The 17,779-nt window shown below is 40.8% G+C and overlaps 1 protein-coding gene across 3 annotated transcripts in view; it reads left to right on the top strand.

Moving 5' to 3' along the window:
* Nucleotides 1-243: 243 nt before the first annotated feature.
* The window catches only part of TIPARP (TCDD inducible poly(ADP-ribose) polymerase), a 33,099-nt gene continuing 15,563 nt past the window's right edge, over nt 244-17,779 (top strand). Inside the window, exons 1-2 of one of the 3 annotated variants that reach the window (XM_088447676.1) lie at nt 244-520; nt 3,489-4,447. In XM_088447676.1, the coding sequence (XP_088303802.1) occupies nt 3,504-4,447 (944 nt within the window). In that variant the 5' untranslated portion in view covers nt 244-520; nt 3,489-3,503. Of the gene's footprint in view, nt 525-653; nt 839-3,488; nt 4,448-17,779 lie in introns of those variants that run through there. The other 2 variants (XM_088447675.1, XM_088447677.1) reach the window with 2 other exon arrangements.

The following is a 17,779-nucleotide window of genomic DNA, read 5'->3' as shown; positions in this document are numbered from 1 at the left end:
TGGATGGATGTGTTATGTGAGTGTGACTATCACACACCCATCATCATTGCACACACTCACTGAGTGACTACAGTAGATGTGAGAGTCACCTGTCCTCTCCCACGATACCGCTCTGTGACCAGCAGGTGGCAGTACATACCCTACAGGTACGTGTTATTATGATGATGATTATGATAGGAGTGCAGCCTGTGTCCTCGTCCTCACACCCGGCTGCTGCTGCTGCTGCGGAGTATCGCTTCCTGCTCGGCAGATGCTCCTCCCTGAGTCGTGCAAAGCTCCTTTGGGAGTGGCTACAGGAAGCGATATTTAATACAAGCTAGTACAGTAGTGTTATATTCCATGTGAGAGAGCAGGAGGGCGGGTGGTGCGGGCTGTGCTGGCTACAGAGCAGGGATAATGGCTGGCTGGTCACGTACTGAGCAGCAGCAGGCGAGAGCCGGATAGGAACCCTGCCACCTCCTTGTAGGGATAACAAGCTGCCGCACTCCAGGGCTGTCAGAAACCAGCAGCAACTCCTCAGGCAGGTAAGCCGTCCTGCCCAGGGGCAGCCACCCTCCTGTACTTACTGGACACCTCTCCTGTCTGTCCTGGACAGATCACTGGCTGCTCTGTGCGTGCGGAGTTTGCACCAGACGTACTTGCCTGCAGCCCGGGACTAGAGCGCTGTTGGAGTATGCGGGGACTGAACAAAGGATGATAACGTAGAGTCGGGCCGGGGGGACAAGGACTGAGATCTGTGCCCGCAGAGATAAGACTGGGGTTATAGATGGCCGTAACTGTGCCTCACTACTGCGCATTCATGGGCTTCTAACCGTAATCTCCCATAGTTGCATTCAAAGTAAGTAGTGCCCGTGGATCTCTAGGATCCCGCACTGTCACACCGGGGGCTAAGGGGGCAGTGAGAGCCCGTCCCTGCCTGTGTGCACATAGTAACCAGTGTAGGACGGGGGTCCTTCCTTCTGCACCATACAGCCCCGGCTCCTCTGCCTCCCTGCAGTTAGTGACTGTCACTGTCAGGGTCCTGCTCTGAGACTAGCTCCAAGCTGCTGTCTCCCGGGTTCTGTGGCATGAAGTACATTAATCTCGCAGCTTTGTTGTGTGTAATAGGGTGGATCTTTCCCAGATAATACTCTAATGTATCACTAGTCTTATGCTTATTATGTTAAAGGATCTTTCTCAGATAAAACTTTTGACATTTATTTTACAATAATCAGCATAAGACTAGTGATACAGAAGAGGGTATATCTATGCATCAACAATATATTAAATATTGTACACATGGGCCATTGGTAAATGTAGCTTTGTACATGGTAGGGTGATGTGTGATCCAATCAGACAGATAAGCAGTGTACAGTATTTGTGCTGCTTTATCACATTCCGGCTGGTAACATAATGTATACTCAGTGATGCAGTGTACACATACTGTAGATAGAAGCACAATAGCTTCATTATTATATTAAGGACTGGGCAACTCTTGGTTCATCGACTTTTAATGAAATCATTTTCTGTTGTCATAAATTAAACTATATTTTTGTATTATTATTGTAATAAAGTTATGTAAGTAGGAAATCATTTTTCTAGCAGAACATATAGAACATATACATCCTGAAATCTTTACATCAAATCTTTTGTCATGTTCAACCGACATCAAGTATGCACATGGGAATGTATTTTAATCAACTCTCACTTATTTTTTTTGTTTTGTTTTTCTTCCTTGATGCAATTCCCATAAGTCACGGTGAAAAAACAACCAGAATTACCTCATATATATTTTTTTTAGATCATTATCCATTTAGTAATGTATGATTACCTTTCTGTGTAGTTCCCTGTCTCCATCTTAGAAATATATTGTAGATGTTTATACTAAAGTGATTTTTGACACAATGGAAGATAAGAGTGAAGTAAGGAATCTTCAGGTGACAAAATAAGTTGTTAGACCAGAGAACCTTTCTGTTTCCTGTATCTTTCCACTCATCAAGTAAATAAAGTTATTTCCTCTCTTTATTGTTTAACATCTGTTTACTTATAAACTGTGCAGAAGTTTTTTAAAGAACAGCTTCATTTAAATGGATACATTATGGAAATGTCATTTTAACATTCAATGACAGAACATGAAATGTAAATGTATATTTTGTTAATGCATAGATAAATGCAGGATGTTATTTTCTACTGGCCAGCTTACACAGAGAGCTTCTGATCTGCTCTCCCAGCCTCACCTCAAGTATATTCAGAGAATCACAGAATTTAATCTTCTTTTTAATAAACTAGCCAGAGATGGTAAAATGTGGTAGACCGGGTTGATTGCTTTTGACCAAATCGGCGTGCTATTGTATCATATGTGGTTAGAAAGAATCACTGTATTGGCATTCCTTTTAATATATCAACTTTTCACTTTGGTAAATTGACTGAGCCATTTATGCTTTATAAGAGAATAGGTCATGACATTGCACATTGGGCATGATAAGACTGTAAAGAATGGCACAAAATCTGGTAGTATTGTGAGATAGAACAAAGAAAAGCCATATGGATTCACAGAGACAGACCATATCCATAGTTTTAGTTCTAGCCTTATATATTTTTTTAATTCGTTTTACCCTTACTCTGTATAGTCCAAATTACAAATACAGAAAAGGTAGTAGTCTATAAAAGTGGGGTTTATAAAATGTGATCCTAATTGATGTTAGAATTATTGTTTGTCTTAAATCACATGCTAATAAAAATACTTCATTTAAAAACCAAAAAATACAATGGATTTTATGAGATTATTAAAAATATTGTTTATCTTTTAACCACTAATGCTTAAAAATAAAATATTTAACAACAAAATAATGAACTGAAATCTTTTGCAGTTGTAGACTTTTTATTTTTATCATATTTTTTACATTTGACCCTTTTATAGTAGACTATTTGGTTTTGAACCTAATTGTTTCTGACTTAAGCTATGGGTATTGCTAAGAATCTTGACATAGAGTAGAATTGCGTTGAGCAGGATGATGTGTGATGTTGGGTGTGTATGCCACCTTAAGGCTGCATAAGTCTCACAGTTGGGAATGAAGAAATGAACATGTGAATGTGTCAGACTGGGTGTGTACTAGAGCACAAGATAGTGAGTGAGACAGGGTGTGTACACGTGACCTTAAAGCTGCCTTCTAGTCAGCTTGTGGCTGTCTGTTTTGCTAGGCTTGTTTGTGATACATGATGTGCTTTTTTCTGTGTTCCACTGTAGTGTAAATAAAAGGTAAGACGTGTGCAAAGATCTCATGTCGTTATGAGCTCAAAGTATTTATGACTAGATACCAAGAGTCTAAGCACTACTTGTGCGTCTGCGTGGATGATGATAATGTATGTGTAGAGTAGTGGAAGCCTGTTTATCTGAACATTGATGGCTGCTTGTACCAGAGGGAATCCATTGTACTGCATTAAAATATACATCATTTTGATAGTAAGCCAACAATTCACTGTAGATCTGTCTTTCCCTCTTTATGCAGGCCAAATTGGAGTCTATGGTGAGCAGTATGGAAGACTCTTTGCAGCTAATGGATACAGAAATTGATGATGACTGTTCATTAAAGAGTCCTGAGATGACAAGTAAGGGCTTCTCCAGGCATTCTGATAAAATTCCTCCGGTGAAACCTTGTTTTAAAAAGAAGCAGACCCAGAAAATCTTAGATGCTGAAACCCTTCATGCTCTTCGGCCAATATTTACTAGTTTTTTAGGATCTGGGACTATTAATGGAATATTTGTGTCAAATGATCAATCTGGGAATAGTAGTAATTTATGTGAACCCCTTGTAAAAAAGACACTAGGCATAGACCAACATTGCCCTCCGAACAGTGGGCTGATATCTGGGAATCCAGGTCTTAGGCCGGTGACAGAGCACACGGCTTCTGTTCACACAGTACAAGATCTAGATGAAGACCAGTCAAGTGTAATAGAGAGCACAGAACCAGCCTTTTCATCAGAAAGCACTAATGGAGCACTTCCTAACACTGCCAGTGGCTCTTTCCAGGATCCTCTTTTGCAAACAAACTCTAGTGATTCTACCAGCCCAATCTGCTTGGACAAGATCTTAGAAAGTTACTCATCTGGGTTATTCCAGGACACCAGTTGTCTGGACCAATACAATGTGAGCCAAAACAATAATCCAAACCCTGGGATATTTGAGGACAAAACCGAGGAAGCCTCTCTACTTCTTGTGTTTGAACTTTTGAATCAGCTGCAATATCACGTCCATCAAAAGGATGGGATTGACATTTGTGTGGAATTTTTACAGGGGTTATGTTTTTATGGTAAAGACTGCCAAAAACATCACACAGTATTGCCGTATCACTGGCAAGTTAGGAGGAGCGCTACTGGCCTTTGGCAAAGCGTAAATGACGATTCGCAGGAGCATTTAGAAAGACTGTACTGTAGCCCAGATAGCGATAGGATCAAAATGCGATATCAGTAAGTATATATATATATATCATTCATTTAAGTATCTCCTATTGTCTCTGCTGTTACTATGGCTCTTTAATATTGTTGATTGTTTGCTTGCCCTGAATACTATGACTCTGTAGCAGTGAGAACTTTATTATCGGTGGCATTCCCCCACCCGAGCTGCATGTGAGTGTGAGCAGCAGGAGAAGAAATGATGAGAATGTGATAACCCCTCAGGTGCTCTGTAACCTTTTTTCTAACAGTGAGCAATGTTCAACTTTTCCGACTCATAAAAATACCTTTATGTATTTTCCAATAACTAAAGAATCAATCAGCATTTGAAGTGGGATGTTGTTGACTACATTGGGGGGCAATCAAATCAAAGCCCACAGAGGTGCACAGGGGGCTACTGTAATCCTCGGGAATGTGCGCAGCCCGACATCGCCACCACATATCGCTGTGAATTGAATTGTCCCCTTAGAATGTATTAAAACGCTTAATTGTAATAGTGTAATGTTAAATTGGCATAGCTATTGTTGGGGCTGGCTGACTTTTGAAAATAAACCTGTCAGCAAATAAAACTGGTGTGCACTTGTTGTAATGTGTATGTTCAGTGTTGAGTACTGTAGTGCAGAGGTTCCCAAACTTTTTGGAATCACGGCGCCCTAGACTATCAGCATTGTTTTCACGGCACCCCTGGGCCAAAAGTTGGTTATTAAAAAATTCTGAATAAAATGTAGCAAAGTAAATTGTGCTATTCGGTCATCCTTAGGCTCAGTTATGTGGTGGTTGACAGGTTTGTGCTTCTGTTTGTCCACATATTTATATTTATTTATTAACAGTTTCTTATATAGCGCAGCATATTCCGTTGCGCTTTACAATTGTAAACATTAATAGAACAAAACTGGGTAATAACATACAGATATATAGGTAGGAAGGCCCTGCTCGCAAGCTTATATTACATTGACCATAAATAATTTGATTTAGTGCTGGACCACCAACCTGAGGCACCCTGCAAGTGTCCCGAGGCACCCCAGGGTGCCACGGCGCACAATTTGGCAATCACTGCTGTAGTGTTTAGTTGTAACTTTTCTAATTCAATCATTGTTTAAAAAAATGGTCTCTTCAAGAGATGCTCATCAGGTCTCAGCAGTTAGTCATTAATAATGCGTTATTTTCATGTTTAGAAAACTGCTAACAAGTCTTTCAGCTAATACTGTTTTAAGTACTTTGTTTTACAGGTTTATATACATATTTTGAGATTAATAGAACATGTCATGCAGTGTTTTTCTATTCACATGTGTCTGGTGGAAACCATTGTCTGCGTTTTAAGAAGTGGACTAAATTGGCCCATTGTATAATGTTTATACGATAATGAACTTTAGCACTGTAGAAGTTTCAGCACGCCATTAAATTTTAGGTTTAGGTTGATCGAAATAAGAAATAATTAGTTCACAAATGCCAGTGTGAGTTCTTTAGTCAGAGGGATCAATAAAAGTTTGTTCGTGGTCACTGCAACCTATGTTATTCTGAATTTTAAGGCGATAGATATTCTGTTGCCAGGTAACAGGCCGCACATATTTCAATATTAAGCAATTCCAAGAAGCTCCCAAACAAGCCACAGGTTGCACATGGCTTGCATGGTTACCATGTTATTTGGCCAAGTCGTTTAATCTCCTGTGGTCAGACTGGCTCAGCAGTTCTATCAATGCAAACAAAACCAGGAAGGGCCTGTTCAGCACTTCACATGATGCAGATAGGCCAAGCAGGAGTCAGCTTCACTAGTAACAACTGGCTTGTTTATTTTTAGTCTTAAACATTGTTTCCTTGGCATTGCAAGTAATTAATGCCCAGTTATCCATAACACTAGTCATTGCTCTATGTTGTTAACTTATATAGAGAGCCTTCAAAATACTCCCTCTGGTTTAATCTGGCCTTATCGTTTGTTATTGATTTTATTTTATAGAAGTGACCTAAGAACATGAAGTGAGAACTTTTATAGGTAGCTGGAATTTATGGTTTTCACTCTATCAGCAACGGTTTCTTAACATTGACTAAATATGTGTATGTATAAATAAATGGATGACAGACCATACAGAGGGTTAGACTGGGGGGGGAGGCAAGGATTAGACAAAAGAGCGGAAGGTATGGGGTAGGATTAGGGTTAGGGGACTAGGGGCTCTATCCATGTACAACATGAAGTGGCTACTAAAAGATTTCACTATATATCGCATCACATCGATGGGATATATAATGATGTTTAGTAGCCATTCATGTGCACTTACCTGTCCGGCGTCTTTGGGTGCTATCCGGCCCCTCCGCGATCCCTGGACGCAGTGAGAATACAGACCTATTGGGAGCCCGATATGCCTGCTTCTCACTGCGGATGCGCCGGCGTCCGAGAGCAGCAGGTCAGGTCAGACCTGATGCAATGGATGCTTGGAAAAAGGGGCGGGGCCAGCGCCAGGTGCCGGGCAGACAGCAGGGAAGTATGCAACTTCCCTGCTTTGTTCGGCTTGCGGTATAGATTCCGCCATCCTCAGATGGCGAATCTGTACCGCAGGAGAGGAACAATGGTATGGTGATGCGATGCAGGCATGGAGCGGGGGTGCAGCTGGAGAAATAATACACTTCTCCCGGGTAAACCAGCTCCATGAATTGTACGAAGCAGAGAGGTCCCTGATTTCAGCTAAACAGGGCTCTTCTCTACTTCATGAATAGACTCCCAATACTTACCGGAACGCTGGAGGAGCACATGGATGTCGACTTGATGATCAATAACAACATGTACTGTCAACATATCATACCACTCCCCATTTAAGGTTATTTACTAACTTGATACTAACTGTAACCTACTGCAGATTATCAGACATTTGCTTACATTAGTCCATTGCACTAGTTCAATCTAAGCTAATTGCTGACTGGTTGCTGCCCCTTACACAATGACACCATATCCCAAAATAACCTGTGTATTTTAGTTTACTCATATGGGAAAGTTTTCTCTCCAGTACATGTGTTCTCCTGTATTGCTTTATTTCCTTACATTACGTCTCTCTGACCTGAATGTGCATTCACACTTACTCTAGCACATCTCCTGCTATGAAGTATATTTTTCTTCCTTCACTTTATCATTCCTTTCACTAACTATCTACTCTTGCCATACGTTTTCCGTCTCTAGTCTTTGTAGAAGAAGTTGCACCAATTGACTTATCAGTTGTGACCCCTAGACATTTTAGTTTAAGGAGAGAATTCAGTTCCCAGCAATAGATCTGGTTCAGATGTGGCCGGTACTGTACAGCTGCAAGGAAGCGGCTGTGTATTACCATCCAACTAATATGCTAATTCATCCAACCAATATGCTAATTTATCCAACTAATATGCTAATGTATCCAACTAATATGCTAATGCATCCAACTAATATGCTAATTCATCCAACTAATATGCTAACTCATCCAACTAATATGCTAATGCAACCAACTAATATGCTAATGTATCCAACTAATATGCTAATGCAGCAGGAGGTGTCTGTAGGAAATAGCTGCATCTATGATCCGAGTGCAGCGTCTGGATCACCGTTGCGACCATCCATTGGTTGCTGCATTGACCAGGCTGCTGGCGAGGCGAGGAAATCTGTGTCCTACGAAACAGACCCAAATGGCCGCAGCCTGTCAATGATGCTGCAGGTCAGGGAGCACTGAACTGATCGTAGGACCTGTTCAGGACATGCGCAGAATGGGTCATGTGCATTTGCAGACGCCCCACCATTGGATATATACGTAAACTATGGGATTTATGTACATATCTGAATCAGGCCCAATGTGCGGTTACTATGCTAAACCGCTACGCAATGAGAGAGAAGATTGGCGATGTTGGTGTCTGCAAGGTGCCAGTGCTCCAAACGCCCCCACGGGGATCCAGCAGCACTGCGCAGACGTTGGCGAGAATTGATTCCCCCCCCTCTAAGAGTGCTCAATGTTTCTTATCTGATTGAAACCTTCACATATAACTGAGCATTCATATGTAATGGTGGCATGAGAGCTTGTTGCTAAAATTATGGTTTTAAGACCGCATCAGTTAAAATGTGTTCACAAGCTGAGCTAAAAGCAGTTTATTACCTTCAATCAAGGTCTTAACTGTTGGTTAAGTGATTATTCCCAATGGAAGGAATGTACATGTGCACACGGTGACCTTAGAAGATTTCAGCATGCCAGATCCGAGGCTTTCAATGACTTTTATTTATTTTCTTTCATTCCTAATGAACCTCAAGAATACAGTGATGCAGATTATCTTAACAAAGCAAGTTTCAGTAAGCGAGAAATAACATTAACATAGCCTATATGCTTATGCATAATTCCTACCAGGGATCTTTTTGTTCATTTTGTACAGACAATGTACAAGTCCTATGATTTTAGAAATAAGCTAACCATGACATGTTTGGAAACCTACGTTTGGAGATACCGTCTTGCTGTACTGTACTAACACTTTACAGGTTTCCTTCAGTGCAAGTGCTGTACAAAATCTTTGCTTCTGCTGTGTTTGTGTATACTGCAGTCCTCACACTTCCACACCGGACTTAGTAACAGATCCAAATGTTTTATGTTGTTGCCCCTGGAGAAACAACAATTTGTGTACACAGCTATTACCCAGGCGCTGTTCATTTCAGCAATTGCACACATTTTCCAAGCTAATTTGTTTTGGCTCAGTTCGTTTCTTTGAGTTGTCTAATAGTCCTCGTGATGAGATAATGTGCAGAGTTTGTAGTAGGAAATAACAAGTGTACAGTACAGAATCTGTAATATACTGGTTAAGCTGTAACATAAAGACCAGTTTTTGGGGGGTGTAAAAGACTTGGGTTGATATTGAAGTATCAATCTATATGTGAGTGAGTACTGTGGACTATGTTGGAGTTTTATGTTTAATTAATTTGAAGCTCTCCAGGACTTGGCAACACAAATGACAAAGCAGCAGTGTACTGGGAATGTCAAAGGGGTTTTAAATACATGCTTTAAGCAGTCTGGGTACTATCAGCTGCATGTTTTCCCATTTCCATATGAAATAAAACTAATTGGTTTTTACTCCAGCGATCCAAGAAGCTGTGTCTTTTGAAGTGCGGTCCTGGAGATTCTGTAATCACAAATGCATTCACCATTTGTTGAATTGAATAAACTGTTTAAAGTTTTGGAAGCATCTGTCACCTGTAAGACAGAGCAACTCATATTCTTGCTTTGAAAACGGACATTATTTAACCCCTTCCTTCTTTACATTTCCAATGGGATTTATGGTTCATTTTGTTGTTTGTTAACTGCACAGAAGCCTCTACCTTTATTTCCCAAGGGTGCTGTTCATTCATGAACAAGTTCTTTGACTTCCTGAGTCCATTTAAATGTACTGTTAAGAAATACAGTTCTTTTTCCATATACCTCTGTTATTTGTCTGTCTGGTGTTTTGTCCATTGCCTGCACAGTGCAGTGTTAGTCTGTGTGGGTGATGTACAGTAGGAATCTGCTGTGAAACATCTCAGCTGTGTGAAATATTTGAGCTGTTTTGTCACATTTGACCTGCGCTGTTGTATGTATAATGCCATGTAGAGCAAAATAAGGGCCACTTTTGTGGTGTGTTTACTGAGGGCGGTGCACGATGACATTCCTGCCGTCTTGCTATCAGCACACTTTATGGTCATGTACAAAGCGGTTTAATCATTCATTCCACCAGATTACTTAAAGAGCTGTCAGGCCGAATTATCTTTAATGGTCTTACATGAGAAAACCCTCCTCATTTTGTCCACATATATGGTTACTAAAAAAGCTGGCGTGGTCTGTGCATCATGGGAGTTAACTGAGGTCTTTCAATTTCCTATAGTATAGGAAAATTGATTCCTCCCCGATGGATTAAACCCTATGTTTAGTGTAGTTTCTCTGCCAGTTTTAGAAACCAATACTTCTTCCTGTACTTATGAGCACAAAGAGCCTCTGCATTAATATTATGAAGGCTGCATTTGCTGGGACAAGGTGCCCTTGCCTGCTGTTATTGCAGGGATCAAAATAACTAACTCATTCTGGGGTAATGAATGGACAAACTGGATACAGAAGCAGTTATGTTCACCTGACCCAATGCTGCTACAGGTAAATATGGTCATTCTCATTTGTCCTGCTGGGACATGGGGATTTATCTCATTCTGCTCAGTGTCTTGCCAGTGATTTACTGAATCTTGTTGCCATGGAATGTAATATTGGGGCCTTAGGATTACTTGTCAGTCTCAGGATCGCTGTTACCATCTAAAGAGTTTTCTTCTCCAGGAACAAAATGTATGCAGAATTTATAACCCAATAAATATGTGAGCTGCATTGTGCTACGCATACAGTATGTCATCTGCTTTCACCCAAAGGTGGATTTCCAGATTGGTGAATGTGGCTCTAATGATCTCCCCCTTGCACCTATAGTGCAGATATTCTGCTTCCTCCCAGGCAGACTTTGTCATTTCAGCACATAATGAACAGGGTACTGTGCAAAACATCCTTATCTACAAAGCGGATAGGCCCTCAGTGGAGCAACCTCCTGATCACTGCTATTGTAAAATATTGAGCCTTCAATGGTCTCCGCTTCTGAAAACCTAAATATTTCTATATTGATACAGAAACTCACATGTACTTTGGTTCTAATTGCATAAACCTAACTAACGCTAGATAATGGATGTTGAAAATATACAAGGTTTAGCAATTGGTAATTACATTAAGTGAGGAAAGCAGAACCAGTCTATTTGCACATTATGAACTGTGTCGGGTTGATAGGTTATTTTGGAAACACAGAAGGAATATAGCCATGGAGATCTATAACAAACACCACTCTAATCCCCCCCCCCTCCCTCCCCATTTCCCCCTTCAGTTTGGGAGAACCCACCCCTCCTGTAACCATTTCTGAACCTGGGCTCACAACTGAGAACTGTGTAAATTCAAAGCATTCTGTGTTAGTTTGCCATCAGCGTCTCCTTTAGAAGCTATTGCAGTACACTTTCGCTGTTCTTTTCGGTAAAGAAGAGCTTCAGCCTTGTCTTGGGATGTGTTAGTCTGTACCAAACAGCGCACCTGATGAACAGGCAGCCATTTTGTGGGCTGAACTAAAAGTTCTTGAGAATATCAACTTGACTCAGACACAAAATTTAAGTTTCTCACTATTGTTGTTTGTTTCTAGTCCATTGATCGGCTGTAATGTCATGACCCACAATGATATGTATGCCTCTACTGCGTATAGCAAACAGTTTAACGAAATACAGCACACATATGAGAGTGCCACCAAGAAAACGTCTGTCAATGTATTTTATTTTCACTTGAAGTAACTTTTGTGTGCTAGCTTAATATATAATCTAGAGAAATCCCTTTCCAGAAAGCAATTTGATGCAGCCTCCTATGTCATGGGAGAGTGATTGCCCAACACACCATTCCCTGTTTATAGATAAGAGGCTGCTGGTTTCTAGGAGGGAGGGCATGTAATGGAAACTAGAAACTGATTATTCTAATGCATTTAGAACCCATATCTAGTGCCAAGTACTACATCTGCAGATGGCTCAGACTGCTGATGACCTGCATTTTACATAAGAAACTTATTCTATGTAGGTTACATCTCTAATCAAGTGCTATATGTTGAATCACTCATTTATCTTAAAAGGTACCAAGCCACATGTTCACAATGCACAGCTGATTATGTATGTGTTTGTGTGCAGTTACTTTAATTGATGAGTTCTCCTTGGCCCACTTAGCAGTTACACAAAGGCTTGCTTGCAAAGGATAATCTTGGTTAATGGATTTCACTTTGCTTATCTGGAAGTCTTTATCAGCAACCCAGGATGTACAGAGCACAAAGCAAATCCACATGACCTGAGCTGTTCACTTCTCTCACTAAAACGCAAGCTTTTATGTTGTGCTGTTCCTGTAAGGTAAAAGTACCTACATAACATATGCACAGATGTCTTTGCTAGCAGTGCATGCTTAAAATAGACATGGCTAATTGTCACTACACCGTATATGTGAATTCAATGTCACAGGCCAATGTTAGCCACAGCCGATCCTAAGCAGTTCATTTCAGGCTTTTTACACTCGATTAAGTACATTACTGTAATTTCTTGATTGGATTGTCTCCACTGAGATAATGGAGCCCGCATAAGCCAGTTACACTGCAGAATATAGTATATAGATCTATCAAATCACTGTGCATCACTCGCATTTCAGCAATGACACAATGGCATAGAAATGTTTTAGAATATGTGCAATATGTTAATATGTTAATATTCTATTAAAGCTGGTCTGAGCCTGAGTATTCTTAACACGTATGTAGTATTTTATGCAGATTTACACTCGTTCAGCAATCATCATTTACCTGGCTCTGAACTGCTGTGATGATGTGACTTATGCTGGCCATACACTAGTATGACCAGCATAAGATGAGATTCATCTTACAATTTTCCTTGAACTCCCCGGCAGCTATGTCCCAACCGCACTTTGGACATACGGTGTACATACATACGATCCTACGATACGATCGATCGTGTGTCTGCTGAAAAACTGATCATAATTCTTCAAAATGTCACTGAAATGACGCCGGTCGGACACACAATGCATCGCCTGCACAAATACACGGCACGATCTGCATACGAATACGATAGATAATATGGGCTGCACATCTGATCATACTATACGTTTTAGGAGCTGCGGGAGTGCAAATTACATCGTATCCTACCTTTAAAACTACACGATTTCTACACGATTCATCATACGACTCGTAGAAGATCTGGCAATCGGCCCGAAATCGTGCTAGTTTATGGCCAGCATTACAGTGACTTCACAGTAAATACTGAGTATAGTGAACAGTTGTCTTGTAATGGAAATACTCTAGCCTAATTGTCTGTTTGTTAAACCGTGTTGTGTAAGCATTGCTGAGAACAGCAGTTTGGTTGATTAAGGTCAGTGAATTAGGATGCGGAAATGACTTTCAAATGGATATGGTAAGGTGCCAGACCTTTTGCTATAATATTCTGGTTGAGTAGAGTTATTGGGGCATTCATTGGGGAATTATGAATGACTCTTGTGTATGGGGTTGCCAGATCATCCCTTTAATAAGGGACGCGTGCATTACTCAGATTCTGTGGTTGATTAAAACCAGGTGAAATGGAGACTTGAATCTGTATAATTCATATGTGTCCCTTACTAAAGAGAGGCAGTATGAAACCTGTAGCCACTGTAGTGGTTTAGAGCAATGTTAGTTCTTAGTTGTTAAAACAGCATTGTGTACACAAAAGAACAGGTCAAGTTAGAATTGGTTCATATAAAAACTTCACTATGTTTGGGAAATATGGAGTGGATTGTATGTTTACTGCACCTACAATCTACTTTTTTAAATAAGTCCCACTGTGTCTATGTTCTGTCTGGAACACAGACATTACTTCCTTGCTGGGTCTTGCCAGAATTGCAACCGCCATCTTTGCTTGTGTTTCATGCTCCTTTCAAACTGTCCTGGAGTGATCCCTTATTCCCATCAGTATTTCTCTATATTAGATAAAGTATGCTTTTGTTCTGTACAATACCTGGAAATATCACATTTATTGGCTATGATTTATTTTCGCCCTGTGTGTCTGAGTTTTGTGATTGCAGAGGATGTGCTCTCTTCTATTCTCCCTTGTGTGGAATATTAACTATCAGTCTCATGTGAAATTCCACACTTTAAAAGGGGGAGATGTACTAAGCCCTTTGGAGAGAGAGAAAGTCGATGGAAATAAAGTGCCAACCAAAAAGCTCCTAACTGTCATATTACAGGCCGTTTTTGAAAAATAACAGGAGCTGATTGGTTGGTAGTTTGTCTCTCTCTACTTTCTCTCTCTCCTAGGCTTAGTATATCTACCCCTAAACCATTACAAATACTACATAAAGTTTTTGCGCACGTTTAAGTGATCTAATGAAAACCTGATTCCAGCAAAAGTCTCTTTTTTTTCCTGTGTCTTTATAACAAAGATTAACAATGTATTGTGCAAATGCTTGTCCCTGACTGGAAAGGCATACTGTTACTTGCAGTTCCACAATGGCTGAATAGCTGCAAGTCGCCGAAGGTTGGTCTGAAGTGATCAAATTACATCTCCATCGTTGTATAATATTTGAGCAGACAAGTTAGACCAGGCCAACGGCAGCACTGTTATACAGGGCATTAAAATACTGGAGATTGTGAAGAAACATCAAGGGGGCTGCAGATCTCAGTAAATACAAGGGCTGTAGATCTCGGTAAATATGGGAGCTGCAGATCTCGGTAAATAAGGGGGCTGTAGATCTCGGTAAATACGGGTGCTGCAGTTCTCTGTAAATAATGGTGCTGCAGATCTCCGTAAATAATGGTGCTGCAGATCTCTGTAAATAATGGTGCTGCAGACTCCGTAAATAATGGTGCTGCAGATCTCCGTAAATAATGGTGCTGCAGATCTCTGTAAATAATTGTGCTGCAGACTCCGTAAATAATGGTGCTGCAGATCTCCGTAAATAATGGTGCTGCAGATCTCTGTAAATAATGGTGCTGCAGATCTCCGTAAAAAAGGGTGCTGCAGTTCTCCGTAAATAATGGTGCTGCAGATCTCCGTAAATAAGGAAGCTGCAGTTCTCAGTAAATACGGGGGCTTCAGACCTCAGTAATAAGGAAGCTGCAGATCTCAGTAAATAAGGGGGATTCAGATCTCAGTAAATAAGGGAGCTGTAGTTCTCAGTAAATAAGGGGGATTCAGACCTCAGTTAATACCACTTTCAAACAGAAAATGGCAAAAAACCCGGACTATCCCCGACTTTTGTGTACCGGGTTGTTTTGCCACTCTCTGTCTGTACCCCCCTTCAGACAGAAGAGCAAATTACCGGGTCTAAAATATCAACCCGGTAATTTGCTGTTTTACACGTGTATTTCTTCTGTCTGAAAGGGTCAACCCGGGACTAAATTCCCGTGTCTCCGACCCTGGTAAATTCCTGGGTCGAAGTCCCGGGAATTTAGACACGGGATGACCCTTTCAGACAGAAAAAAGTCCTGTGTAAATCTCCAAATTACCAGGTTGAAATGTTTAACCCAGTACTTTGGATTTCTGTCTGAAAGGGGTATTAGGGAGCTGCAGATCTCAGTAAATAAGGGGGCTGCAGTTCTCGGTAATAAGAGGTTTAGGCTACAGCATGTAAAGGTGATCTGCACTCACCTAGCATCAGAACAAGCGATCTTGCATCATACTCCATTGAACTGAACCATAACTTGAGTCGACCATGTTAAAATGAAATAATTATCACTCCATAAGAACCATGCCTCCACAGTTATTGTGCAGAATTGCTAAATATTTGCTAGTCATTATTTGGCAATCCCTTTTGAACCAAGCATCTCTCACACATGGGAATACCTTTTGTTTTATTCAGATACAATAACCGATTGTTTGGGTTTTTTTTGTACACACCTGTGTGGCTGATGTTTTGTAAAATATATTATCTCCAAATATTGCTTTGCACAAAGAGGCTCCTGTCATTGTAATTGGCAGAACGAACATCTGATGTAACGTTTAAGATATGTATTCAATAGGCACTAAGCACTAATGTATTGTGTGTTTAATGGCCATGGCATGTGTGGCATCTCCATCTCATTTCTATAAAGTATATCTGCCATTTCCATTTTAAAATGGCACAAGTAATCTCACAATATATTAAACTTAAATCACTGACCCCAGCATTACTTTCCCTCGCTACCTCTCCTTTTTTACTGGCTTAAAATGAATCTGTCCTTTTTATATCCTCTCACTCAGCAGCCTTGATAATTATGTTCTGTAGACCTGAATCTGATCTGTGGGTGTTAGTGCACAATGCTATGATTAATATCCGTTTCAACTAGGCAGTCAGCTTCCCCAGTGGGTAGGAGGGATGAAGTACCACGGTAATAAGGAGAGGACGTGTAATAAGGGTACACACCATGATATGCAATAGAAGTGAAATGATATTATAATAACTGTTTTATTATTATTATTATTATTATTATTATTATTATCCTTTATTTATATGGCGCCACAAGTGTTCCGCAGCGCCTTACATAGTACATAGAACTAATAAGTGAACAAGAAACAAGTAACTTACAGTACATTACAGTGCAGGACAGGGACACAACTTATATACATTGCTGAAATAGTGATTAAAGCACTCACAATAAGCTGCCGGGAGTTGGCGGTCCCGTGTTAGGTGCCCTAATGGGGAGTAGAGAGTAGAAGAAAATGTAAAGAGAAGCACATGAGGGAAGAGGTCCCTGCTCATGAGAGCTTACATTCTAAGGGGAGGGGCAGACAGACAGGCGTGACACAGAAGGGGAAGATAGGAAGGAAAGAGCATGAGGTGGGTTAGGAGGAGTGCTGGAAGGCCTTGATGAAGTAGTGGGTCTTGAGAGCCCGTTTGAAGATTTGTAGAGAGGTGGAGAGTCTGATAGGGAGAGGGAGAGCATTCCAAAGGTAGGGAGCAGCACGGGCAAAATCTCGGATGCGGGAGTGGGAGGAAGTAATCAGTTGGCAAGAGAGGCGGCATGCATTAGTTGAGCGAAGTGGGCGGGTGGGAGTGTGAAGGGAGAGAAGGTCAGAAATGTATGCGGGAGAGGATTTGGTGAGGGCTTTGTAGGTGAATGTAAGAACCTTGAATTGGCATCTGAAGGGGAAGGGGAGCCAGTGTAGGGCTTGAAGGAGAGGGGAAGCAGATATAGAACGTCTGGAGAGGAAGATGAGCCGAGCAGCAGCATTGAGAACAGATTGTAGTGGAGAGAGGTGAGAGACTGGGAGGCCAGCTAGGAGAAGGTTACAGTAGTCCAATCTGGATATGACCAGTGAGTGGATGAGGGTTTTAGTGGCATCCTGGGTGAGGAAGGGTCTAATCCTGGAGATATTTTTTAGGTGAAAACGGCAGGACTGCGAGATGTGCTGAATGTGCGGTTTAAAGGAGAGGGAGGAGTCTAGGATAACTCCAAGACAGCGCACTTTGGGGCTAGAGGAGATAGTTTTGGAAGGAATACAGCTATAACTCATGAAGACTTTTTGTGCTGATCTACTATTTATACCTGTAATACTCAGTTCCCTGTTCTTTGAGAGTTGCTGAAGTAAAAAGCACTTTGGGCCACTAATTACATATAAAGTACACCTGTACTAAGACTAGGATATATTTTATTTTACTTTGCATGTGAAGTTATAAAAAAAAATATATATATATATATATATATATTTTTTATTTTTTTTTTCCTGTACATTTTCCAAAAATAGCATTTGCTGCACCTCTTTTGCCACATGTACCATTCAATAGTGGTACCTTCCTGCTGAATAGTCCAGGCAGATATAAT

The sequence above is a fragment of the Taudactylus pleione genome, unplaced genomic scaffold (assembly GCF_031769625.1).
Source record: "Taudactylus pleione unplaced genomic scaffold, aTauple2 ptg000436l, whole genome shotgun sequence".
Classification (NCBI taxonomy): domain Eukaryota; kingdom Metazoa; phylum Chordata; class Amphibia; order Anura; family Myobatrachidae; genus Taudactylus; species Taudactylus pleione.
The sequence above is the reverse complement of the archived record's forward strand: the minus strand, read 5'-3'. Positions and strand labels throughout refer to the sequence as shown.